At 54.0% G+C, this 24,700-nt stretch overlaps 3 protein-coding genes and 1 long non-coding RNA gene across 5 annotated transcripts in view; 2 read left to right on the top strand and 2 right to left on the bottom strand.

Moving 5' to 3' along the window:
- Window positions 1-609: 609 nt before the first annotated feature.
- On the top strand, window positions 610-3,742 carry CALHM1 (calcium homeostasis modulator 1; the record flags this gene model as incomplete). Its single annotated transcript, XM_080823380.1, has 2 exons — window positions 610-1,161; window positions 3,260-3,742. The coding sequence occupies 2 exons, from the start codon at window positions 610-612 to the stop codon at window positions 3,740-3,742; spliced, it is 1,035 nt and encodes a 344-aa protein (XP_080679506.1).
- Window positions 3,743-5,685: 1,943 nt separating this feature from the next.
- On the top strand, window positions 5,686-11,184 carry CALHM2 (calcium homeostasis modulator family member 2). Of its 2 annotated transcripts, XM_080822726.1 has the most exons (3): window positions 5,686-6,828; window positions 8,742-9,467; window positions 10,256-11,184. In XM_080822726.1, the coding sequence occupies exons 2-3, from the start codon at window positions 8,913-8,915 to the stop codon at window positions 10,670-10,672; spliced, it is 972 nt and encodes a 323-aa protein (XP_080678852.1). In that variant the 5' UTR covers window positions 5,686-6,828; window positions 8,742-8,912; the 3' UTR covers window positions 10,673-11,184. The 2 variants fall into 2 exon arrangements, with proteins under 2 accessions (XP_080678852.1, XP_080678851.1); XM_080822725.1 differs by lacking the exon at window positions 5,686-6,828 and having other exon boundaries at window positions 8,003-9,467.
- Window positions 7,997-10,450, bottom strand: LOC308354915. Its single transcript, XR_013967916.1, has 2 exons — window positions 10,173-10,450; window positions 7,997-10,018 (listed from the first exon to the last, which is right to left on the bottom strand). It is a non-coding gene; the product is annotated as an uncharacterized lncRNA (long non-coding RNA).
- A 1,646-nt stretch (window positions 11,185-12,830) lies between the features above and the next one.
- Window positions 12,831-24,700, bottom strand: part of PDCD11 (programmed cell death 11) — a 44,139-nt gene continuing 32,269 nt past the window's right edge. Inside the window, exons 24-37 of the mRNA XM_080822723.1 lie at window positions 24,065-24,154; window positions 23,762-23,864; window positions 23,151-23,328; window positions 20,095-20,151; window positions 19,450-19,572; window positions 18,715-18,837; window positions 17,993-18,293; window positions 17,644-17,760; window positions 16,784-16,933; window positions 16,341-16,588; window positions 15,468-15,636; window positions 14,763-14,916; window positions 14,134-14,299; window positions 12,831-13,401 (exon numbers count right to left, since the gene is read on the bottom strand). Coding sequence (XP_080678849.1) covers window positions 13,230-13,401; window positions 14,134-14,299; window positions 14,763-14,916; window positions 15,468-15,636; window positions 16,341-16,588; window positions 16,784-16,933; window positions 17,644-17,760; window positions 17,993-18,293; window positions 18,715-18,837; window positions 19,450-19,572; window positions 20,095-20,151; window positions 23,151-23,328; window positions 23,762-23,864; window positions 24,065-24,154 — 2,151 coding nt within the window. The 3' untranslated portion in view covers window positions 12,831-13,229. The remainder of the gene's footprint in view (window positions 13,402-14,133; window positions 14,300-14,762; window positions 14,917-15,467; window positions 15,637-16,340; window positions 16,589-16,783; window positions 16,934-17,643; window positions 17,761-17,992; window positions 18,294-18,714; window positions 18,838-19,449; window positions 19,573-20,094; window positions 20,152-23,150; window positions 23,329-23,761; window positions 23,865-24,064; window positions 24,155-24,700) is intronic.

Genomic DNA, 24,700 nt, shown 5'->3' on the forward strand with positions numbered 1-24,700 from the left:
TCACCATCCCCACCACCATTACTGCCCCCATCACAGCCGCCACCATCACCGCTGTGACTATCTTGTCAAATCATCACCGTCTGAACTGACAGAGGAGCCCTCGTGAGCCCTCATACAGCATGGAGGAAAGACCCATAAGGAAGGGCAGAAGGAGGAGGACTCCCCTGCTTTCTAGGAACCCGGGGGGGAAAGGTCAAGAAGCTCAGGCCCTGCCACAGCCCTGGCTTCTCCCACACCCCAACCCTGCTGGAGACAGTGTCTTCTCAGCCTGCCTCTGAGCCCTCCCCCCACACCCATAGAGAGCTGGTCTCCAACAGGTGTGACCCCTGTGGTTTCCCAGTGCCGGAGGCAGTCGTGGAGAGAGAAACCCAGGCAGGGAAGGGAGGGGAGGGGCCGAACCTGGGCAGGACCCACAGGATTGGCTGATGTGTGCCTTCCCAGCCAGCCCCTGACCAGAAGGTTCTCAAAGAGACAGTGACCTCAGCCACAGCCCTGAGCTCTGCCCGTCCCAGCCATGCGGTGGGCACCTGCCAGGCGGAGTGGGCCCCGGGGGCCGTCGTGAAGCAGGGGTGAGGTGGGAGGAGGCCGCCAGGCCCCACGAGGGGCACAATGGACAAGTTCCGGATGATCTTCCAGTTCCTGCAGTCCAACCAGGAGTCCTTCATGAACGGCATCTGCGGCATCATGGCCCTGGCCAGCGCCCAGATGTACTCCGCCTTCGATTTCAGCTGCCCCTGCCTGCCGGGCTACAATGCGGCCTACAGCGCGGGTATCCTGCTGGCGCCCCCCCTCGTGCTCTTCCTGCTCGGCCTGGTCGTGAACAACAATGTGTCCATGCTGGCCGAGGAGTGGAAGCGGCCCCCAGGCCGCCGGACCAAGGACCCCGCCGTGCTGCGGTACATGCTCTGCTCCATGGCCCAGCGCGCCCTCATCGCGCCCATCGTCTGGGTGGCCGTCACGCTGCTGGATGGCAAATGCTTCCTCTGCGCCTTCTGCACTGCCGTGCCCGTGACGGTGCTGGGCAACGGCAGCCTGGCCCCTGGTCTCTCTGCGCCCGAGCTCGCCCGCCTGCTGGCCCGGGTGCCCTGCCCTGACGTCTATGATGGCGACTGGTTGCTGGCCCGCGACGTGGCCGTGCGTTACCTGCGCTGCATCTCCCAGGTGAGGGGGCGGCATGGCCTTGGCCTGCGTCTTCCTTCACGGCCCGGGGTCCTTCTGGCAAAGGTCCAATCCCCCGCCTCTTGAAATGAGGCTTCCTCAGGGCACAGTCATGTTTACCCCATAGATGGGAGCTCCCCACACTGGGCTGGGACTTCCCCTCAGTCGGAGCTCTTTGGGGGCAGCGGCACTTCCCAGCGGAGGCCAGGGCTTCTGAAGGCAGAGCTGTGTGTCTTCCCTGGATCCAGGCCACCTGGAAAAAGTGCTGTGGCTAGCTTAGTCCAGAGGCCTGTGTCCTGTCTTGAGGTCCCTAGAGTGGACCTAACAGCTCGGCCAGCCCCACATCCTCCATCCAGAGCTCCAGCTGGGAAGCCTGGTGTATTTGCATCATTTTCTCCTTCCAGGCCAGGGCAGTAGTGAGGCAGGTGGGTGGCTGGGCCATTTGGGTATATTTCCCTAGCAAATGCCCCCAGCAGGTGCCTCCCTACTCAGGGAGTGGGATCCGAGGGTCCCAGTACCCCTGGAAGGGAGGGCTTGGGTGAGGGGTATGCTCCGTTGGGATATGCCCTAAAGGCAGGGTTGGAGGGCAGGAAAATCCAGGGGAAGACCCCACCATCTTGTCTTCTGCCCCTCTGGACCCCCACCCCCACCCCCACCCCCCGTCTAAGCCCCCAGGCCTCCCCTGCAGTCCCGGCAGCACGGGGAGGAAGCAGCCCCATGTCACGGGGTCAGGGAAGGTGCAGGGGGCCTGGCCTCCTGGGCCAGGGCTAGAGGAGCGCTCTGCTCTGGCAAGTCCAGACAACCGGCTCGCTGGCTCTGGCCCTCCTGTGGAGCCCACATCCCCACCCGAGGCCCCACGTGAACGTCAGGCTCTGAGTGCCCCAGCTTTGCCTCCCAAACCACTTCCTCCCTGTGGGCACTTGTGCCATTTTCCCAGGCCTCAGGGCCTCGGACAGTTGTCCCTCTGCCTGACCTTTAAACCACCGCATCATGAACTGAAAGGGCCCCCAGAAGGCAGGCTGCCTGGCCTAGAGACATGTTTCGTCTGGCCTTCCGGGTGAATTCAAAATTCAACTTGGCAATTTTGGAAAACCCGACGTTTTCACACAAAAATCAGACTTCCGGCTTTCCCCGAAACATGAGGAGACCCAGCCCCACGGGGGCCACATTGCCTGACAGGCACAGTGGATGCCTACACCCCCAGACCCAACACGTGCTCTATAGCCTGGCAGCCCACGTGTGCTCGGCCACAAGTCCCCGGCCCCGATTACAGGCGTTTACCCACCGCTCTCATCCTGACCCGGCCAACGCTTCTCTGTGCAGCTGGGGGCTGACCCGCAAGTCCAGCTTAGGAGAGCCTCCTGCCCCATGCATGTCGCTGAATTATTGGCAGAACAGGTCTGGCACCCAAGTGTCTAGCACTCTTCGGCACAGTTTGAGCAAGTGTCTGGTTTGTCTCTGTGACCCTTGAGGCCCAGCTCAGAGCCCACACAGAAGAGGCTCATTTAAGGCCAGCTCCCAAAAGGTTGACAACACCAGGAGCCAGAGGAGAGGAGCAAAGCTCAGACGAGGGTCCCTATGTCTTGGGAGGTCAAGGAAGAGGCATGGTTAGTGAGGGCCTGTTGACGTAATCGTAGTGGCTCATCGTTACTCAACACCAACTGTGTACCAGGCACTGTGCTAGTCGTGATTACATTTAGTCCTCATGACAACCCGACGAGATCAGTACTACAAAGAGCCGCATTTTATAGGTGGGGAAACTGAGCACAGAGAAGTCAGATACCTTGCTCTTGGTCAACTAGTAAGGACTGGAGACAGGGTCCAAAGCCAGGCGGCCTCAGTCCAAGGTCTGCCCAGTTATCTCCTGTGTATTGAGTGCCAGGCCCACACATGGGGCGTTTTCCACACCGGATCTCATTTCCACGAGATGGTGCATCTATGCCCATCGGACAGAAAAGGAAACGGAAGCCAAGAGGGGAAGTCATTTGCCTAGTCTGCACTCTCTCCCCTAAGGGCCCTGAGGGAGGGTGCTTTGTGGGGGTGTAGATAGGCCTGGGAGGCCAGAGGGCGGGGCCGGCCACTCTCCCCGTCTCCCCTGCAGGCCCTGGGCTGGTCCTTCGTGCTGCTGACCACACTGCTGGCATTCGTCGTGCGCTCTGTGCGGCCCTGCTTCACCCAGGCCGCCTTCCTCCAAAGCAAGTACTGGGCCCACTATATCAACATCGAGCGCAAGCTCTTCGATGAGACGTGCACGGAGCATGCCAAGGCCTTTGCCAAGGTCTGCATCCAGCAGTTCTTCGAGGCCATGAACCACGACCTGGAGCTGGGTCACGCCCATGAGGCAGCGGCCACGGCCCCTGCTGGCTCGGCTGCCCCCGCGACCATGGACGGGGCTGAGGAGGAGAGGGAGAAGCTGCGAGGCATCACGGATCAAGGCACCATGAACAGGCTGCTGGCGAGCTGGCACAAATGCAAGCCGCCCTTGCGGCTGGGCCAGGAGGAGCCCCTGCTGGGCAACGGCTGGGCAGGGGGCGGGCCCCGGGCTCCACGCAAGGAGGTGGCCACCTACTTCAGCAGAGTGTGAGCTGGAATAGAAAAGTGAAGCCTGCCAGTGCCACAGCACAGGCCCCTAGGACAGACCCACATGCCCAGGTGCTCACCTGCCCATTGAGGCAGGAAATTTGGGAGCTGGAAGGGGACATCAGTGCCCCAGAAGCGACACAGCAGTATTAGTCAGAAGGGCTCAGAACTGGCTGGGGGGGTCTGGGTGGACAAGCTCCCACCTGCCCAGCCCCCTCCCCAGCCAGTTCATCTCTACTTCACTGTCTCCTCTCGGGTCCCATGGCCACCCTCGCTGTGAATTTTTATGATCTCTGTTCCCTTATGCTCAAGGCTCAGGGAGTGGGAGGGCATCCGGCTGTCTCACAAAGCAGGAACGCTCTGATTTGGGTCCATCTCCTGAATAAGGCTATAAGTGGGCCGAGAGGACATGGCCCCCAGCCTCACTTGATGTAACACACCTGCGGTGGCAGGAGAGGAGACAACACGCCAGAAGTTAGGTCTACTCAGCAGAAGCCAGAGCGTGTGGTCACATGGAGGCCACTCAACTCTTGTCAAGTGGACTGTACATTTATTTAGTCCCGAGCACGAGAGTCTTTCTGTCTTAGCCTTGTGAAGCTGCTATAGCAGAACACCACAGACTGACTCGCTTAGAAACAACAAAACTTGACTTCTCCCAGTTCTGGAGGCGGGAGGTCCAAGATCATGGGCCTGCCAAGGTCGCATTCTGATGGAGGCCCTCTTTCTGGTTCAAAGTCAGGGCCTGCTCGCCATGTCCTCACAGGTAGAAGGGGCAGAGGGGCTCCCTGGAGCCTCTTTTCCAGGCACTGATCCCATTCATGAAGCTCTGCCCTCCTTATTTAAGCACTTCCCAAAGGCCCCACCCCCTCATGCCATTCCCTTGGGGAGTTAAGATTCAGCACATGAATCTGGGGGGACACATTCAGACCACACCACCCTCCCTTGGAGGGCTCCTTGGAGACCACCTGAATGCCTCCTTCACATCCAAGTCTCAGGGAAATCAGACCTCCCCAGAGCTTGGGCATTTAGATAAGAAAAGAAGTTGGTATCTTTCCATTTTCTCAAAACCCCTACCCTTGGGGAGGGGGCTCCAGAGTGCTAAAAGGCTTTGGCCTGAGGTAGGGATGAGGGTGGAGGGGTGGGGTTGGGGAGCTGCCTAGAGTAGAAAAAGCTCAGACTCCAGAACGAGAGAGAACTGTGTCAAAGGCTGGTTCTACCACTTACAGAGTCTCTCAGGCCAATTGTTTCCATTTCTGTGCCTCAGTTTCCTTATCTATACAATGGGGATGAGGGCACCTACCTGACCGTGTTGTTGTAATCAGGAAACAGGCTAAGCATGTGAAGCTCGTGGGACAAAACAGGCCCTAGATTCATGGTGGTTAATGTGTTTGTAGATTCCTGAACCCAAGTGCTTATCCTCCTTCCCTAGAGATAAGGGCAGGGTGACATGAGGAACTGGAGCCATCTTGTCAAGGAGGGAATTGAGGGCCAAGAAGATGTAAGTCCAATTCACCTAAGAATTAATTGCGATCTTGATCCCCACAATATTGCTTTCAGGATTTCCCTTTTTCCCACCTATTCTTCCCTCCATTCCCACTTCTGAGACCCGGTCTGCATTCCTTTCATTATTTGGGAGAAGGACGAGCCTTGTAGGCCCAGGCGGCTGATGGAGAGGCTGGAGGGCTCCTCTGGGGGTGGGACTTCATCTAGGCCCTGAATGAGGACAGGGTTCAAAGGCATAGAGACCAGGTCTGTGTTGGTGGGTGGGGAGGGGCTTCCAGTGGGAAAAGCCAGCCCAGGATATCAGGAGGTACAAATGTCAAAGAAAGAACAAAGATTTGGGTCGAGCAGATTGGGGTTCAGGAACTAGAGCAGTAAGACTCACCAAATCCCTCTAAACCTCAGTATGTCTATCTGTAAGACAGAACTTTAAAAGGACCCACTTTTCACAAGTATGGTGAGAACAAAAAGGGTAACTTTTTATCTGGAGTGGTGTTTGGCACATGGGAGGACCTGGATAATAAACACTGGTCTTTCCCTTCATCCCTGCCCATGACAAGCACAGCTCAGGGAGGCCAGCATGGCACTGAGCAGTTCCGCCATCCTAGAACCACAAGCTCTTGCAGCGCTAATGGGAGACTGGGGGTCTCCCTTAATCATAGGTGTCATCTAGCCTGTCCCTGGACAGGGCTCTCCCCTTTGACATTCTTGATCTTTTCAGACTCAGCTTGCACATGCCCACGGATGGGGAGCTCATGACCAATTTCTGGGACAGGCTGGGCAGCTCTGATGGTAACAAACCTGCCTTGTTGTAATTTCCACCCACCACCCAGAGCTCTGCCCACAGGGCCTCAGAGAATCACTTGCCAGCCCTCCTGAGATTGGAAACAGTACCTGGGAGTCAGCTGAAGTATCGACAGAAGAGTCAGCAGTCAGGAAGAGGATGGGCAGGGGCAGGAGGGCTCTGAGGGAGAAGAGCCAGAATAAGGTGCAGAGGCCCTGGCCCGTGCATCCTACTAGGGCTCCCCGTCAGTCTGATGGCATGACCCTCCCCTCCAACCCTGCTGGGGTCCAGCAGGAGTCCAGCATGGGGAGTTCTCCTGAACCTGGCAGGGAGGACAGGCCCAGGCAGGATGTCCCAGCAGGCCCCCCTGCCTGGCCCCGGAACTGGTCCCACTGGTGTGCAGGCCGCTGCGGCAGCTGGCTCAGGGGGGAAGGCAAGGCCAGGCACAGGCTGGGCCACTGCTGCTGGCCGCCGAACAGGCAGCCCAACTTCCTCTCCTCTTGCACCGCCCTCCCTGCCCGCCCTCCCCTGCCTGGCGCCAGAGGGAGGCTGTTTTTCCACTCGCTGCTTGCTGCACGAGTTCCATCCTGTTTCTTTCCTCTGCTTCCCTGGAGTTTAAAACTTCTTTGAAAACACCACCGAAAACACCACCGGTCCCAGGTCCTGCTGGTCTCAAGCTTCCTGCTCCGTTGCAGAAGCACGAGGGAGCCCGTGGACAGCAGCGCCGGCAGCACTTGGGGGCCCGCCCTGCAGGCCCACGCCCCGCTAAAGCTGGAGCCACTGGTTGGCACCACAGCTGGCCCCAGGTAAGGAAGGGCCCCTCCCTGGGGTGTGCCGGGCAACGGGGGGAGCAAGGCTGCCCAGAGGGATTGTCCTGGGAAGAAGGGCCTCTCACTGAGGCTCCTCTGGGCAGCCCTCTTCCAGTCTGTCTCGTCTTCTGCCCTGATTGCTGTTGTAGCAGGTCCCACCCAGACCCAGATGCGACCCCTCCCTGGCCTACAGAACAGATGTTTCAGTAGTCTCAGATGATGGCCTCATCCCTCCACTGCTCACCATCCTCTGTGTTCTGATATCTTGTACCCCACTTTGGGCAGTTTATGAACCCAGGGCCCCATGAAAGTTCATGAGAAGCCCTGAAGTCAAGAGGTGAAAAGGAAGAGAGGAGCCTGCCTTTAACCCATTCAGTCCTGGCAACATTACAAACTCTTTCCCAGGGTGTAGGATGGAGTCCCTGCCCTGGGCATGGGAGGAAGAGTCAGATCCCTCCTCCCCACGTGGTCACTGAGCTCTGCCCATCCCATCTGGCAACACTGGCAGAGACCGGCGTGGGAGGGCGGTGGTAGTGCTGGCATAAAGAGGCACAGAAGAAAATGTGGCACTTCTCCCCACCTCTGTTTGCTGCCCACCCTATTCCTCCATTCCCTGGCTGCTTCTGGCTGTGGACTTTTGTTTTTCATCCCCCAGATGGGGAGAACATGGGCCACACCCTAGGCTGTGTGTCTGCTTGTGCGGGCGGGGCCTAGAAAGGGAGCCCACTTCCTGGCACCGCTGGAGCCCAGATCATGGCCGAACAAACGGGATGGGCTGGTGGGGATGGATGGTCGAGCCTTGGCCTCCAGTCCCTGTCACTGGCAGGCTGGGCAGCCCCCTGGGAGGCTGCTACATAGGGCAGGGGTAACGGGTGGGGAAGGGAATGTTCGCCAGGACTCTCATAGATGAGCACAGAGCAAGGGCTGGAGACCAAGAAAATAGAGGACTCACTTGGCTTGACCCACCCTTGTCTGCTTCCCAAACCTCCTTAGGTCAGGCTCAGAAGTCCTGCCCAGACACCTCTGTGCTGTCATGGCCTCAAGGGAGGCGTGTTCTCCTCTTTAGGCCTCAGATCTTGGCAGGAAGGAGAATCGTCCTCACTGCCTCACCTCTGGGAGTCACCCTAAAGTCTTGACAGGGTGAAATGGAGGGTCTCACACGGAGCACAATGGTCAGGCATCATTTATTCCCTTTCTTTTCCCGCCAGCATCCCTACGGGGAGACCAAGGGCCAGGAGGATTTATCCTCTTTTCACGGGTGAGGACACAGACCCAAAGAAAAGTCATGGAGTGTGTTGAGAGCCAGAATCTCCTAAACCGGTCTGGACTCTGAGGTCTCTAAAATGGAAACACTGCTTTGCTGGGCACTGACCAGAGGCTCTTTCCTCCACCCCACCCCACACCACTGAGGCAAACCCATGCCCTTATCTCCCAGGACACCCACTGCAGCTGGGATGCCCATGGGCTAGAGGCCTGGACGACAACAGCTTGCAATAGTCCTAGGTCCCTCAGCGCCCTAGCACTCCTGGAACCCCACCTTCCCTGGCGCCACAGGGCCATCATTAACCCCGACTGCAAGGGAAGCCTGTGGGAGTAACAAAAACCCAAGCGCCTGAGGCAGACAGACCTGAGCCTGAATCTCAGCTCTGCCACTTCTGTGAGTCCCTGGCAAGCCCCTCACCTCTATGCACACGGGACAGGGCAGCTCTGTGGGGGATCGTGACGATGGGCAGTGAAGGACAGAAAGCACCTGACACCCAGTGGGAGCTCCGTGAGCAGTTGTCACCATGTCCCCAAGGTCCCAGGGTTTCCCAAGTCTCCTCCTTTCTCACTAGCTTGGCCATACAGGATCCCCTCGATTCCTTTCAGTTTTCCAAGGCAAACATTTATCAGCCTGCTTTATCCCATAGGAAGCACCAGACTGGCCACTGGAGGGGATAAAATGGCAAGACCCTGCCCTGCCTTCAGATACCCACCAGCTTCCACTCCCTCCTAGTCCCGTCAGGAACTGTCAGGAACCATTGATCCTGGTCTCCCCCGCCCCCAGCCTTGCCGACGGTCCCCGCTGCTGACACGTCACCATGGCGGCCCTGATTGCAGAGAACTTCCGCTTCCTATCGCTCTTCTTCAAGAGCAAGGACGTGATGATTTTTAATGGGCTGGTGGCACTGGGCACAGTGGGCAGTCAGGAGCTGTTCTCTGTGGTGGCTTTCCACTGCCCTTGCTCGCCCGCCCGGAACTACCTGTACGGGCTGACAGCCATTGGTGTGCCGGCCCTGGCGCTCTTCCTCATCGGGGTCATCCTCAACAACCACACCTGGAACCTAGTCGCCGAGTGCCAGTACCGGAGGACCAAGAACTGCTCAGCTGCCCCCAACTTCCTCCTCCTCAGCTCCATCCTGGGCCGTGCGGCTGTGGCCCCCGTCACCTGGTCTGTCATCTCCCTGCTGCGCGGTGAGGCCTACGTGTGTGCTCTCAGCGAGTTTGTGGACCCGTCCTCCCTCACAGCCGGGGAGAAGGGCTTCCCACCAGCCCATGCCGCCGAAATCCTGGCCAGGTTCCCTTGCGGGGAGGGCCCTGCCAACATGTCGGGCTTCCGGGAGGAGGTCACCCGCAGGCTCAAGTATGAGTCCCAGGTAAGGCTGTGCAAGGGGAAGCTCCTCTTCTTTCTTCCCTAGGCAACAGCGGGTGGGGAGGTACTGGGAGGGTCCAGTGTTGAAGCCAGAGCTGGTCCTCGGGGGCTAGGGTCTCCAGGAAAGCACTAGATCATCAGCATCAGTATCTGGCCTGGGTAGCCTGTGGCTTAGGACTTGGTGAGGCAAGTTTTAAACATTAAAGGAACGTTCTTCTGGCTCAGACTTAGGCTTGATCCCAGTCATTGCTACTTGTCCCAGATTGAGCACGAGCCCCTGTAAGCTTACGAAACATCTGCTGTCAGCTAGGAGTTGACAAGTTCCTATTCCCAGAAGGACCCCAGCCCAGCACCGAGGGAGCCCAGGTGTTGCTGACCTCAGGGAGTCCCCCGAGCGAGGAAGCGGCGGCTGCTGCCCTGATCTTAGCCTCGGCGGTGGCTCACTTCTGAGGGAGCACGGGTCCGTCGGGGCAGAGGCCTGGGCAGAACACGCAGCTGGAAGCGCTCCCTCAGAGCAGCAGGGCACACAGGGGACAGGAAGGAGCCCAAGGTTTTCTAAAACACAAAAACCAAAACCAGAGCATGTGAGTTCAAACGAGTGAGGACGGAGTGGAATCCCAGCCAGAAGGGCCGGCTTCCCTCAGAGAGGGTGAAGCTGCTCTCACGGGGTGTGGCCCCCACAGGGTCAGCCCAGCCCGAGCCCTCTGACCTGCTCGTCCGGCTTCTTCCTGGGGCAGGTGAGGGTCCAGGCAGCCCCTTGCCCCTCCTCAAACCTGCCCCTTCCCCGGCCAGCTCTTCGGGTGGCTGCTCATCGGCGTGGTGGCCATCCTGGTGTTCCTGACCAAGTGCCTCAAGCACTACTGCTCGCCGCTCAGCTACCGCCAGGAGGCCTACTGGGCGCAGTACCGCGCCAGCGAGGACCAGCTCTTCCAGCGCACAGCGGAGGTGCACTCCCGGGTGCTGGCCGCCAACAACGTGCGCCGCTTCTTCGGCTTCGTGGCGCTCAGCAAGGAGGACGAGGAGCTGGTGGCCAGGTTCCCGGTAGAAGGCACACAGCCTCGGCCGCAATGGAACGCCATCACCGGCGTCTATCTGTACCGGGAGAACCTGGGCCTCCCGCTCTACAGCCGCCTGCACAAGTGGGCCCAGGGTCTGACGGGCAACGGGGCAGCGCCCGAGACCGTGGAGATGGCCCCGCTCGCCTCCTAGGGGTCTGGGCCCCACCTTCTCCACAGGGGACAGTACTTGGTCTCAAACTGAACTCCATGCCTGCTCCCACCAGCATCAGAAGGGGATTTTTTTTCACTTGGGCCAGGAGCCAGGAGCACAAAGTAGCCTGGGGTGTGGAGAGTAAGTGGACAGTGGGGTCCACTCCAACAGGAAGGCCCCAGCCCTGAAGAAATCCCCTCTCCCGCCGACAGCAATCACTCAGTCAACAGCTTGGGAAAAAAGACCCTTTTGTAGAACTGGTCCTTCCATAACTATGATGTGGACGAACTTTTACTGGTGGGACTCCAAGCCTGGGCAGCCCTGGCTAGTAGAGCCAGGTAACAGGGAAGCTCACCAGCAGACGCCTCGTACAGGATACCGTGTGGTTAACATATGCGTGATTGCACATGGTTGCCTGGCTCAGGGGCGCTCAGCCGGGAGATGCCCTCCAACATCCACCTCTGGCTTTATTTTATATACTTAAATTTTTGATAAAGTTTTTCTTAGTATAAAGCACTAGCTTGGTGTCTGCATGATTGGATGGGCCATGCCACAGTAGGCTGGTAGTCATGGGGACAGGCCCGAATCCCATCCCCTTTGTGGGAGGGGTGGGGGGGACAGAGAGACCCTGGGTGAGATTAAAATGGATGGGAGGGAGGACAGGGGTAGAGGGAGAAAGCCAAGTGCTGGGAAGGCCCTACGGCTGATGATGTCTTGACAATTAGATTCAGTTATCTGATTTGATCCGGGGAGGTGAAACCTGGCCTTTCTCAGAGGGAAAATTGGCTTCAATTTCATGAGTCAGAAGATTGCACACTCAGTAGGGCAGACTGGCTCCTACAACCTGTCTAATGCCCCAAAACCAGGACAGCCTCAGCTGGGCCTCTCCCCCCTCCACACACACGCCCACCCTTGTCTGGTCACCTCCACCACCTCTAAAACCTTTGATGCTCTCCCTGTCCTGCTTCCCGGCATTCGACCCAGTCACTTCCCATGGAAAAGCTCTCCCGCTCTCATGGCACGTAAAGCTCTCTGCCAAAGAAAACATTTAACCCCCTTAAGACCAAGCTGAACAGGAAATGGCTTCAACAACTACAGGGTCTGGTGCTGGTGTCCAAGAATTCTGAAACATACAGGATTATTACAATCAAAGGAGACAGAGTCCATCTTTCTAGGACGTTTACAAGGGTCACAGGGAGGTATGGGTGTAGTGGACCCACCTTGTCCCCGTTCCCTCAAGTCTCATGGAAAACCATCAAGCCAATCAATGCCCTCCACCCAGCAACCTCTTCCCAGAGGAGCCACAAGGAGAAACCGTGCAGTTCTTCCCAGCTCACACAGCATGGCAGTCTACATCCTCACGGAGCCTCCTACCCGCAGGCTCTGTGGCAGCACACAAACATACATTCTCATTCCATCCACAGAACTCTTCAAAATAGGACTTTTTGTCCCCATTTCACAAATGAGACACCCACCTTGGAGACCTTAGATAATCGGGGCCTGGTGGGCCTGGGAGGGACCACCACCAGGTAGTTTAGGCTAATACCTATGGCTTTCCTCTCAGATGGCCCGGTTCCCCAATGGTCCTTCTCCCCAAAGGGGTCTGCCTTTGTCCTCCTGTCCCAGCCTCGCATACTCCACAAAAGGGCACAAGAACTAGTTGAGCTCAGGTTGAGGGAATGCCCAGAGACTCCGAGACCTAGGGAAGGAGGCCTGCTCCCTGGGCTCTGCTGATTCCCTCTGGCTGGACCAAGAGGCTGCCAGGGCCAAAGTGGGATCCTGACCACAAGATAGTCAGGATCCTCCATAGCCCCTCCATCCCTCCTCCCCAGGAAACCCCCAAGAGGGAGAGAGTCTTCGCTCTTTTAGGAGTCGAAGAGCCTGCTGTTTATAGCAACCTCAGAAAAAGGGAAAATGGGCACCTGGGTAGCTCAGTCAGTTAAGCGTCCGACTCTTGATTTCAGCTCAGGTCATGATCTCAGGGCCGTGAGATCGAGCCCCATGTTGGGCTCCATGCTCAGCGGTGAGTTTGCTTGAGATTCTCTCTCCCCCTCTGCCCCTTCCCCCTCATGTGCGCTTTCTCTCTCTTGCTCCAAAAAAAGGGGGGGAGGGAGGATGAAATAAAGTAGTACTAAAATAAAACATGCAAAAAGAAATTATAGGAAAGCTCAAATTCTTTTTCATCCTGACAGGATTACCATAAAGTTGCTGCAGAAAGGGGTGCCTGGGTGGCTCAGTGGGTTAAGCCTCTGCCTTCAGCTCAGGTCATGATCTCAGGGTCCTGGGATCGAGCCCCGCATCGGGCTCTCTGCTCGGCTGGGAGCCTGTTTCTCCCTCTCACTCTGCCTGCCTCTCTGCCTACTTGTGATCTCTCTCTCTGTCAAATAAATAAATAAAATCTTTAAAAAAAAAAAAAAAAAAAAAAAAAAAGTTGCTGCAGAAAAAGCAACACTTAAATAAGAGTCCTCAGGCAACACAGTTTTCCAGCTGCCCAGGGGCCCGAGATTCAGCCGGGCTGGCTCACTGCTGACGTGGTCTTCCGAGGCCAGCTTGGCCACTAGTCCTCCAGCACGGAGCTCTTAGCTTCCACGTATTCCAGGGCCTTCGCCTTTACTGCCTGCACATCCTTCTCAGTGCCATGTTGTTTCTCATAGTCCAGGTAGCGCTTGAAGAAGAATTTCATTCGCTTGGGGGCCAGGCTGAGATGAACGACCCGTTCGAAGATGTCCCTGTGAGGAGGAGCAAAGCAGCATTTGCCTCCCGCCGGCCACTTGACCGCTGACTAGTTTTTGTCCACTTGCCCTGTGGCTCTGCAGCCAGGCCCCCTGTTCCCCAGCACCCTCACTCCTACCTTTACATTTACTACCATCTTAACTCCTAAGGTGTCCATGGGGAGAGGGACTGCCACCCTCACTTTCCAGATCAGACAGACACCCACGGGTGTTAAAAGGACTTACTGGCCTGAAGTCACACAGTGAGTCAGGACAAAGCTGCTGGGATGGGGATACACACAAGGTAGGATCTGTGAGAAGAGCTCTGCTTCAAACTCACTGATGGGCTTGGGCGAGGCACTAGTTCTTTCTGGACCTCAGTCCACCTGTCTCTAACCCTCTCTGCCCCTTTGGGGATGTAGCTGGCAACAGCAAGCCTGTGACCATTCTCTACCACAAGAGCCAGGTTCAATGAATTATGTGGGAAACCCAAGTCTTCTGACCCCCACACCAGGGCCAGCCTACTGCCCACCCAAGACTCCAGACACAGACCAGAGGCTGGCCCCTGAGGCAGCAAAACAAGTCGGAAAATGAGTACCACAGGACCTGGTATGTAATGTCAAAGCTGTTCTTCCAGGCAGTGAGAGAACTGGGAATACTGGAAGATTCCAGGGGGTAAAACTCATCCACTTGGCCCACATCCCCAACCTTTCACAGTTAATTCAGCCCTGGCCTATCTTTGCCTCTCACCGGACGTCCTTCTGGCTGCCATGCTTAATGGTCATGTCGATGTAAACCGACCAGACATCGGTGCGCTTCGGGTAGGTGCTCAGTGTGTTCTCAAAAATGGCTTTGGCCCGTTCCGCATCCCCCAGCTGGAACTCCAGCTGGGCAAACTTGGCAATCACATCCACATCTGCAGGGAGAGACAGCTCAGACACACAAAGCAGACAGACCCCTCCCCACACCATAACGTGCTGCACGGACAGTCTGACTCCTGACTCCCTATTCATAGGTTCCAAGACCTAGGTGATGACAAGTGAACACTGTGAAAGTTTGGGGCCAAATACACAAATGGGCACTGATGTAGGATTCCCACTGCAGACACCCCACGCTCTGGGCTCAGAAAGGAGATGGGGCAGGGGCAACAAAATCAGCGCTAATTATTTTTTGTTCCTCCATCTCTGAAAGTTTAGCATCTGAAATGCAACACATGTGATGTTCATGAGCATATAATCAACAGTGAGCTCCATGCCCTCCACCAGGCTTTCCTAATACCACATCACCCTCAGATAAGAAAACCTCCAATCCCTACGCCCAGATATCACAGAGCATAAAGTGACCAGGAATGGGGTTGGTGGCTAGGGATGAGCACTCACGCTCTTTAATGGGCAGACACTCGAGAGCTCGCTGCATCACACGGTGACTGGCCCCAGCCTGGCCCCTCCGCAGAAGAAAGGCGCCATATTTGATCCAGACAGCTTTCTCCTGCCTGAACCGCTTCAGCATCCGGTTGTAGAGTTCACCAGCTTCCTGTGATATAAAGTGTGATATGACAGAAGGGGCAACAACAGAGACAGGGAGAACAACAAATGACAGACAGCTATGCTCATGAGAGGCTAGACGTGGCTTCAGACTCTGGTCACTATGTAGGCACAACTCTAGATCCTGAGGAAAGCGGGTGGGTTCCCAGAGATGGGGAGAGCACAGAAAGGGCCTAACAGGGTAGGGAGTCCCCCTACTAATCCTGTGCTGTATGGAAGTCCTAAGAGTAGAAGAATATGAGAATGCCAAGGAAGAAGAGGAGAGACGGAAAAGGGACATGTGGCTGAGGGCTGCCTTGTGGCTGTATGCCCACGAGATACACGACAGGGGTCCACTGTCCCCTTTACTTCCCTCATCTTCGCCCTGCCTTCCTAAAACAGACGTGAGAGGAAAGGACTCCTCCCACTTGGAAGATGAACAAGTTGGGGCCCAGAGGTCACAGAGCAAGCCTGTGTGGAAGACTCCCTGGACTTCCCAGGAATTAGTTTCCGAGTTGCCGAGGACTGCCTGACAGTGGGATGCCTGGCCCAGACTCCTACCTGGAATTTCTCTGACTTGGCATAGATGTCAGCCAGATGGAGAAAGACCTTGAGAGGCTCGTTGTACTGCACGGCCCGCTCAAAGACCTTGGTCAGTGACTCCTGAGAGCCGTACATGTTTTCCAGATTCAGCAGTGCCACCCACACGTTCAGCTTCTCCTGCTCCTCTCTGGAAGGAGAGTCCGCACATGAGCTCCATCACCTCCACCGGAGGAAGCTTGCACTACCACCCAGGGGTCCTGCCTGGAACTACTTCTTCCTTCGCAGGCTCCATCCACATCCTCAGCTCCCGCCCTCAAGAAAGCCCGTGGCCCCCACTGCAGCTCTCACGGAAGCAGGAAAGCCCGGCCCTGACTGCTGGGCTTCCCCTGGTGTCTGCCTCCATTCCGAAAAAGGAAGCCCATGAAATTTTAACCTGGCTCAAGGTTTGCCCAGAAAGGAAGAGAACCTCTGGTCTGGTTCTGTCTCCAAACTAAGAGAATGAAGCAAAGGCTCGCCAACCCTCCTCTTAGCTGTCAGGAAACTCAGTCTACCCTGTGCCTGGCACGTGGCCACTGAGTGTCTGCACCCAGCTACGCACAGTCATTGTCCCTGTTCTACTTCTGTTCCAAATTGGGCACCTTATCTAAGCACAGGGACTCCTGTAAGTGTCACCCTTCACTACCTCAGTGAATAGGACTATAAAATATAAACGAGCAGATCTGTTTCGCTCGGAGCTGAAGCCTGAAAACCCACGGGTGCTGATGGCAGCCACCCAAACTGCTGTCGGCCTCCTGAGGAAGAAATGGTCTGCAGGCGACAAGGCCTGCAGCCCGGGGAGACACCTCCCTGTCAAGAGCCACCCCCTACCCAAGCAGGGGGCCAAGCCAAGACCTGAAGGAAATGGTCTTGAGAGCCCTCTCGGCCACGGCCCGGGCCTTCTCGATTTCCGTGGCCTGCAGGTGGAAGGCCATGTACTGTAGCCACAGGATGGAGCTGTTGGGGGAGCTCAGCAGGAGGCGGTCAAAATCATCCGCTGACTCTGGCTGTCGCCCAGGATCCATGAGCGCCTCCTCGATGCGGGACAGCTCTTTCTCTGCCTTCTGCTTCTCCAACAGCCTTTCCTTCTTGCTCTTCTTCTGCTACGGAAGGCACAAAAACTCGTGAGTAACCTGCTCCCCAGGCCACTATGGCGGTCTGTGCTGGAAGCCAGAGCTGGCAGGGCGGTCCGTGAGCCCTAGGATTGCTCACAGGCCTGAGACTGCCCTGCCCCGTCAGAAGGGACACTCGGACCCAGGGGTCCCTGCTAAAGGACAAAGCTCCGCAAAATACGCTACCGTGGCCTGCTGTGGCTCGTCGTCCTCCTCGCTGTCTGAGCTTTCTCCTCGAGGTGGTAATGCCGGGGTCAGAGAGTCTAGTCCCACGTCCCAAACGAAACCAGAGGACAGCTGGAGCCGGGGCACTTCTGCTGGCCTGGTCAGCTTCTTCTGAAGGATCACAGAGGTGTGTGAGGAAAGCACTCAGCTCAGGCTGCACCCTGTTCCCCCTGAGGAGCCAGGGCCCCCACCACGCCCAGAGACCTTCCTCTCCTCCCAGGGCCAGGCTACGTGAGGCCCACTCCGCTGGAGAAACTACACAGTAGTGATGTAAAAGATTTCCTTGTAAATAAATTCATTTAGGAAACTAGCTTTTAAAACATATGTATGTAAAGACAAATTAAAAAATCCCATACATATGTGTATTCATATGTACCTTCTTGTATGAAGTACCATATGCGTATAATGTGATAGCAGAGCTGGGACAGAGACATGACAGGTGTTCCAAGGGTGTAGGGGTATGAGTACCTAACGTCTGGGCAGCCCTTCCACAGTCAGGCCTCTGTCCAAATGGTACCGTCCTCATCTTTCAGAGGGAGATATAGGCTCAAAGAGGTTAAGCCTTTATTTGCCTACCACACTGATTTAATTCCACTCTACTCAACAAACACTGATGAGAATTTATTTTATGCAGCCCACTCCTTGGGTAAAGCAGGGTCTCTGAACTCAGGATGCTAATGACCAAGTGAAGACCTAGCAGCCCCGCCTTAGGCCATGGGAGAGAAGAGGACGAGCCGAAGACTGCCCAGCTCTCAGGCAGGGGACCAAGGACCTCCCTCCCCAGCGCAGCCTCTCCTTCCCCACTCAGCGCTGTCCCTCACCTTGGGCAGCACACTCATCTCTTCCATCTCCTCATCTCCTTCCCGATAGTACACTTCAACACCGCTGTCATCCTCCTCTGACGGAGCAGCTTTCTTCTGCTTCTTGTTCACTCTTTCCTGAGGTCAACGGGGTGGGGGTGGGGGGGGGAGATGGCAAGCCGCCCTCCTGCCCCGGAGAACCCATGGGCAGCCCAGGGCCATGCCCTCCCCCTGCCCCTCCTGGCATCCCCCAGGGCCTGGCTCTAAACTCACACGGCTCTCAGTCCAAGAGAAGGCTACTTGGCTAGCCGGCTGGCTATGAAGAACAGTCCCTTTCCCGAGAGGGGGCCACCCTCCCTGAGGGACGCACCTGCTCGCCTGCAGACTCCCGGCACCGCCGCCTGCCCCGCTTCTCTGCCTGCGGTTTCGGGGCTTCACTCTTCTCCTGGCCAGGCACTTGCACCTCCTCTGGCCCCTCCTGGTTCCTTTTCCTTTTCCTTTTCTGATTCTTCTTCTTCTCTTCTTCTCGTTTGTGCTCTTTCTCTGCCGCCTCCCTTTCCCTCTCCTCTTGTTTTAGAAGTGGCAGTCCTAGGGAGGCAGGAAACACGTCCGGCTTCCCAGTGTCATCAGGAAGGAACGAGAGCTCTACCAGGTTCTTCTCACGGTTTAGGCTACAACAGGGAGGGAAGGAGGACAATGACGACAACAAACACAGCAAGTAGCCCGGGCCTTCCTCTCTTGAGCAGCCCAGTTTTCTGGGCCCAGCACCCCCTGCCTTGGAATCCGTTCAGTATTCTTCAGAACGACCTGCACATTTTACCAGGCTGAACAGTGAAATACAGGGGGTGGCTGCGATGGTCCCTTACTCTGTCCCCAACAACAACTGCCTATGTACAGAAAAGTCTCCGCATCAGCTTTCAGGAGCCAAGACTAGGGCTGAAGTAGAAGCCTCCAAACAATGGGGCTGTGTTCATCTGAACACTGCACCACTACCCCCCAAGCCATTGTGTCTAGTTTACCTCTGAATTTCCTCCCAGGGCTCCCAGGGAAACAAGGGGGTGCAGGGCAGGGTGCGGCAGGGGAGACACCTACCTCAGGACCTTGGCTGTGAGCAGCTTCCCTTCCGGGAGGTGTTTGTTGTAAAGGGCTTTCGCAGATGGACTGTACTGGGAGACATACGGATATCGGGCCAAACCCACAACAGAGGGGCCAAGGCTGACAGGAGAGAGACAAGGGTCCTGTGGTCATAAATACAGCAACAGAGTCCCAGCCTAGCCTAGCGCCTCCACTTTCCCAGGGACCCAAGTTGTGACAAGGATTTAGGACAGAGAGAAGTTCCCGGCACTCAAAAGGATACAGAGAGCTTTATAAACTAGCAACAGTTATCAGGCATAATGGGACTGAAGGGAGTCTCCCACTCCACACCAGAACACCAGAACACATGAATCTCAACGACTGGAGATGAAAATGACGAAGCTGTGGCAGAAAAGGCTGTGCTCCCTGCTGGCTGTGAATGCTACGTAATTTCAAAGAACATTTACGAATCACGATCAAATACTAAATCAAAGAAAATCCAAATATATTTAAAATTGAAATTGAACATGCCATGCTCTTTGTCCTAAACACCAATAAAAATAATTCAAAACTTTTTTTAAAGTCTAAAAACATCTCAGAATTTTAAAAAACTGATGGGAACTCAGCCTCCCTTTTCCTTTGTATGTTCTTCAGAGAAAGTGACCAAGGAACGCCACAGACTAAGGACCAGAACAGGCCCGGGGGGTGGGGGATGGCGCTCACATCAGGCCCACCAAGCGCCACCTCACTCACCGGAAGAGCACACCATGCGGCTGGACAGACTTCACGTAGCCCCTCAGGAGCTGCCCTTCCTGAATGTCCTGGATGGAGTTGATCTCAGGATCGGTTATTTTGCTCTTCGTCTTCGGGTTTGTCCTAAAGGAATAAAAGGCTTATGTACGCGTACCCCAACCCTCCTTTCCCCACTCTCACCCCCGACACATTTGCGATAAACTCTACATGTAAGAATAGAACTCTGGACCCGTCCGTAGGCTTATACCTTCAGAGCCCAGCCCTACTCTCTACTGAATTCCTGTCAGGACTTGGCCTCAAAAACATCCATTTCTAACCACAGAACAGGCTGACTTCAGGCCAATCACTCCATGACACATGCCATGAACTATGGAACCCAGGGATTGGACCATCTCCCCTCACTGGGGTCACTGCATGGCCACCATGAATATCACATTCAGATGTCTGAACCTCGCCCTGGGCAACAAGAGTCTGCGCTGACAGGATCTTCTAGCAATGTGAATGCCTGCTGCTTTTCTGGATAGACAGGGCTGGGTAGACAGTGCACGAGCAGAGAAGAAAGGGGGGAAGCCCCAAGTTCTGTGTCAGGTCTATACAGCCTACCCTCTCTTCCATGCCCTCCTCGTCCCCACCACAGACACTCACCTGGATGATCGCAGTGACAGAGTCAGTACGTGGCCTGTAGTAGCCAGGATGTAACACCTGGAATGAGAGCCGGAAAACGAGATGCTGACTTTGCAGCACCCCAGGAGACAGCAGAAGGCTGGAGTTTCCTCTCCATAAAGCTGATTAACAGGCCAGAGTGAGGGGACAGGACACCTGGGCTCTGTTCTTCATTCTGTTGAGAATGTGCTGAGGGACTCTGGACAAGTCACCTCTCTGGGCCTCAGTTTACTAGCCTCTCACTACCTAGTCTTCTTACCCTTTTGAATGGTGCTCGGAGAAGAAAACGAAAGGAGGCATGGATCCCTTGGGAAGACACACAGAGCCACATGGGTACTCAGAGGAGGTGACACCAGCCTGATGTTGGATCCCAACGGTATGCAGTCTTAGCCACTAACCACTGGGAACTGTAACCAGGGGATGGATGACCTAGGTCCTAGAGCAGGCTCGTGGCAGCAGATCAGAGGAAACAGATCAGTGAGGCCTGAGCAGGGGAGGCTTCCAGGAGGGAAAGCAACGTTTACTCTTTGGTTAAGTTTCCAAACTTCTTTCTCCAAAAACACCACTTAGCAACACAAAGTCACAATTTCAAAGTATTGAATCATAGCAGTGGAAAGAAATTCAGCAATAGTCCAAATTTTTCCCATGACAATAGTCCCAAATTTTTCCTGCCTCCTAGCCCCTAAAGCAGGAAGGACCTTAGGGATCATCTACCTTTAGGCAATTAGTTTATTATCCACATTAGACAGATATCGTAATTGAATACAACTCACAGATTTGGCTATAATAAAATATATTTAAAGTAAATATTTTGGGGTGCCTGGGTGGCTCAGTCGGTTAAGTATCTGCCTTCGGCTCAGGTCGTGATCCCAAGGTCCTAGGATTTGAGCCCCGCATTGGGCTCCAGTAGGGAGCCTGTTTCTCCCTCTCACTGCCACTCCCCCTGCTTGTGAGCACATAGACTCTCTCTCTGTCAAATAAATGAATTCTTTAAAAAATAAAAATTTTGCTAAAAGCCACAACCACATTTTTAAAAAGATTTTTATCTATTTATTTGAGATAGAGATGAGAGAGAGAGAGAGAGACAGAGAGAGAGAGCAAGCGAGCGAGCATGGTGCAGTGAGGGGGTCATAGGGAGAAGCAAACTCCCCGCCAAGCAGGGAGCCCAATGCGGAACTCAATCCGGGGACCCCAGGATCATGACCCGACCCGAAGGCAGTCGCTTATCTGAGCCACCCAGGCACCCCACAACCACATTTTTAAGCCTCAAAGAGACAAAGCAAAGATAATCCTGGATTTCTCAGATGTGTTCCTTTTCTTCACCCAGGGCCTGGATGTCTCTGTGCTGTTCAGCTCTGATAAGTGGTGGTGGGTTTATTAGGCAGGTGCTGGCAGCTGGGATACTTGAAGTGGGAAAGAGTATTACAATTTTCCTCCCTTTCTCCTCAAGGCTTCTCACTCTACTGTCAGCCAACCTGATTCTCAGAAGTCTGTACAGTATCATACTGAAGCCTCCCTCTTCAATGCTAATTTATTCACCCTAGAAAATGACTTTAAAACTCTGAACCAGGGGCACATGGTTCTGTTGAGCATCTGACTCTTGGTTTTGGCTCAGGTTATGATGTCAGGCTCCATACTCAGTGGGGAGACTGCTTCTCTCCCTCTCTCTGCCCCTTCCCTCACTTGTGCTAAGATAAATAATCTTTTTTTTTTTTTAAGATTTTATTTATTTATTTCACAGACAGAGATCACAAGTAGGCAGAGAGGCAGGCAGAGAGAGAGGAGGAAGCAGGCTCCCCGCTGAGCAGAGAGCCGATGTGGGGCTCGATCCCAGGATGCTGGGACCATGACCTGAGCCAAAGGCAGAGGCTTAACCCACTGAGCCACCCAGGAGCCCCTAAGATAAATGATCTTAAAAAATCAAAAACAATACAAAACTCCAAACCAGCCTCATTTTAGTGCATATAATATAGTTCATAAAGTACCCCTACTGCAAAAGGTCTCTTTTTGCAGAAATCATGTATAGATTAATTTTTTTTATTAAAAAAGATGAATGGTCCAGTAGAAAAATGAGCAAACAAAAGCAAAGAACAAGACAAGCAAAGCACAGAACAAATGTAAACTGCCAATAAAGAGGAAAAATGACCAGTAAGAGAAATGCAATTTAAAATGTGAGATCAATTTTTGCCTATTTAATAGCTTAGATTAAAAGTTAAGAATACCCACTGTTGGCAGCGGTGTGAGAAACAGTCATATTTATGGCAGGAACATAAATCAGCAGTCTTTTTGGAGAGCACTTTGGCAAAACGTGTAATGCCATTTGGCCCATCAATTTTAGTTCTGGTAATATATTTCACAATACATTTCCACTCGTGTCCAAACACATGCACAAAGATATTCACTTCATTATTATTGTCCATCAACAGAGGTTTTAGATAGTAATAAAAAAAATTATGGAACACCAACAAAAATGTTAAAAATAAGGTAAAAGAACAAGGTAAAGGGGTGCCTGGGTGGCTCAGTTGTTAAGTGTCTGCTTTCAACTCAGGTCATGATCCCAGGGTCCTGGGATCGAGCCCCGCATTGGGCTCTCTGCTCAGTGGGGAGTCTGCTTCTCCCTCTCTCACCCTCCCTGCTTGTGTTCCCTTTCTCACTGTGTCTCTATCAAATAAATAAATAAAATCTTAAAAAAAAAAAAAAAAAGAACAAGGTAGATTTAGATATACTAGCACAGGAAAAGAAAAAGTCCATGATAAACTGCTACGAGAAAAAAAGCAAGCTGCAGAATATATCAAATGGAATTCTATTATTACATTAAAAAAAGTACACCTCCATGTGTGTAAAAGTCTTGAAAGATAGAAACCAAGGTATATAATGATGAAAAGTGGTAGAGAAAGCGAGCAGCAACAGAACTTTTCCTTTATTATTACAATTTTCTTCTGGTACAAAATCAGCTATCACATCCATATTTTTTAAAAAAAGAAATCTACAATCCCACATAGATCTGAAGAGGAAAAAACTGAACAAACTAGGCCTACCTGACAACCTTCTGGGGGACGAAGTCTTCCAGGGGCGTCTCTGAGTAGGAGTCACTCAAGTGAAATACACTGACTCTTCCGATCTTCCCAAAGGGGAAGGAGACAGTCAGCCCCTCCTTGGGAGTCACCTTTACCACTCGGCCCATGGCCACTTCCCCCTTCTCAAGCTTGTGAGGACCTGGTAGGTAGGAGAATAAACCTGATTCAGGGAAGGGCAAATGAAGAAAGAAGCTGGAACACTGGCCAAGCACGGGCTGGGGAAGTCAGAGGCTGCCCAGACTTGGGGATGTCTAGGCAGAGCAGACCAAAACAATCAACACCCACATTAACATGCCATGTAGTCAGGAAATCTCAGGGCCCTGTGGTGGACAACCCCTTCTGAGAGACTTGAGAAAACCAACCAAGTCAGAAAAGGTGACAGTAGCAGACTGACACAGGCCAGAGAACAAAGCCCCCAAAGAAAGTATTCCCAAAAGACACAAGCCCTACACAAAGCCTTTTGTGAGACTCCAATACCAGAGGCATCCTTGAACCTGGGCACTACCTGATGACTCTTTCCCAATCCTTTCTACCCTCTCCCTTCTCTGACCAGGCAGTATTTTTCACCACACCTATAAGTGAAAGACACAAGAAAGCCTTGGAAGAATCTGGGCCAACCACAGTAGCCTTCAGGGCCTGGCCAATCCGGAACTTCTTATCTGGATGTTTTAGAACCTGGAAGGACAAGAAAATTCCTTTAATGTTTGGAGAAAAGGTCTGTCATTTGCCCGAAACTAGCATTTAAGTCTCTATACCAAGTATGTCCCAAACCAATCCCCGGATAAGTACATGGTTTCTTGTACCCACTGCACACACCAGACACAGGCCAGCTTAGGAGCCTCGATTTCCTCTCCAGGGATCTCAAGCTCACTGACCTTGAAGCTGAGAGAAGTGAGCAACAAGGGAATCCTGCCCCGGATGTCTGGAGCAATCTCCACCTCGAGCCATTTCTTAACCACGTTGTACTGGAGAAAAACATAGGAGGAGAAATGGAATGGGATGGATATAAACATCTTCTTTTCCCTTCATCAAAATAGAAGACTCTCCTAAAAATCGCATGGTTGAAGGGGCCCTAATCCTACATTTTTCCCAAGGGACAGGAATTCACCCCCTACATCCTACTGCCCCTGTCCAATCTCCACTTCTCACAGACTTCACTCAAGAGTCTGGCTCAGAGCCTCTGCTAGGCTAGCCGACCATGCATCCCTCTTGGTGCCTCAACTGATCAGGAGGCAAAATGATCTCAGAGGTGTCCTCAAGCAGCAGGAACAATCCCACTAACCTCTGTAGACTCCTCCAAGATCAGCTCTGCCGAGTGATGGTTTAATCATCTCTCGCCAGGGCTCAACATCTGATTTCTAAATCAATTTAGATTTTGATTCTTCCCTCTTTACAGTGTCCTGCCCTAAACATGCAGCCCCAGTTTTCAAAGTGAATTCAACAAACCATTTATCAAGCAGCCACTATGTACGTGGCATTATAGTGATAAATAAAAGCCAAACCCTACCTTC

Source organism: Martes martes, assembly GCF_963455335.1.
Source record: "Martes martes genome assembly, chromosome: 14".
Lineage (NCBI taxonomy): Eukaryota > Metazoa > Chordata > Mammalia > Carnivora > Mustelidae > Martes > Martes martes.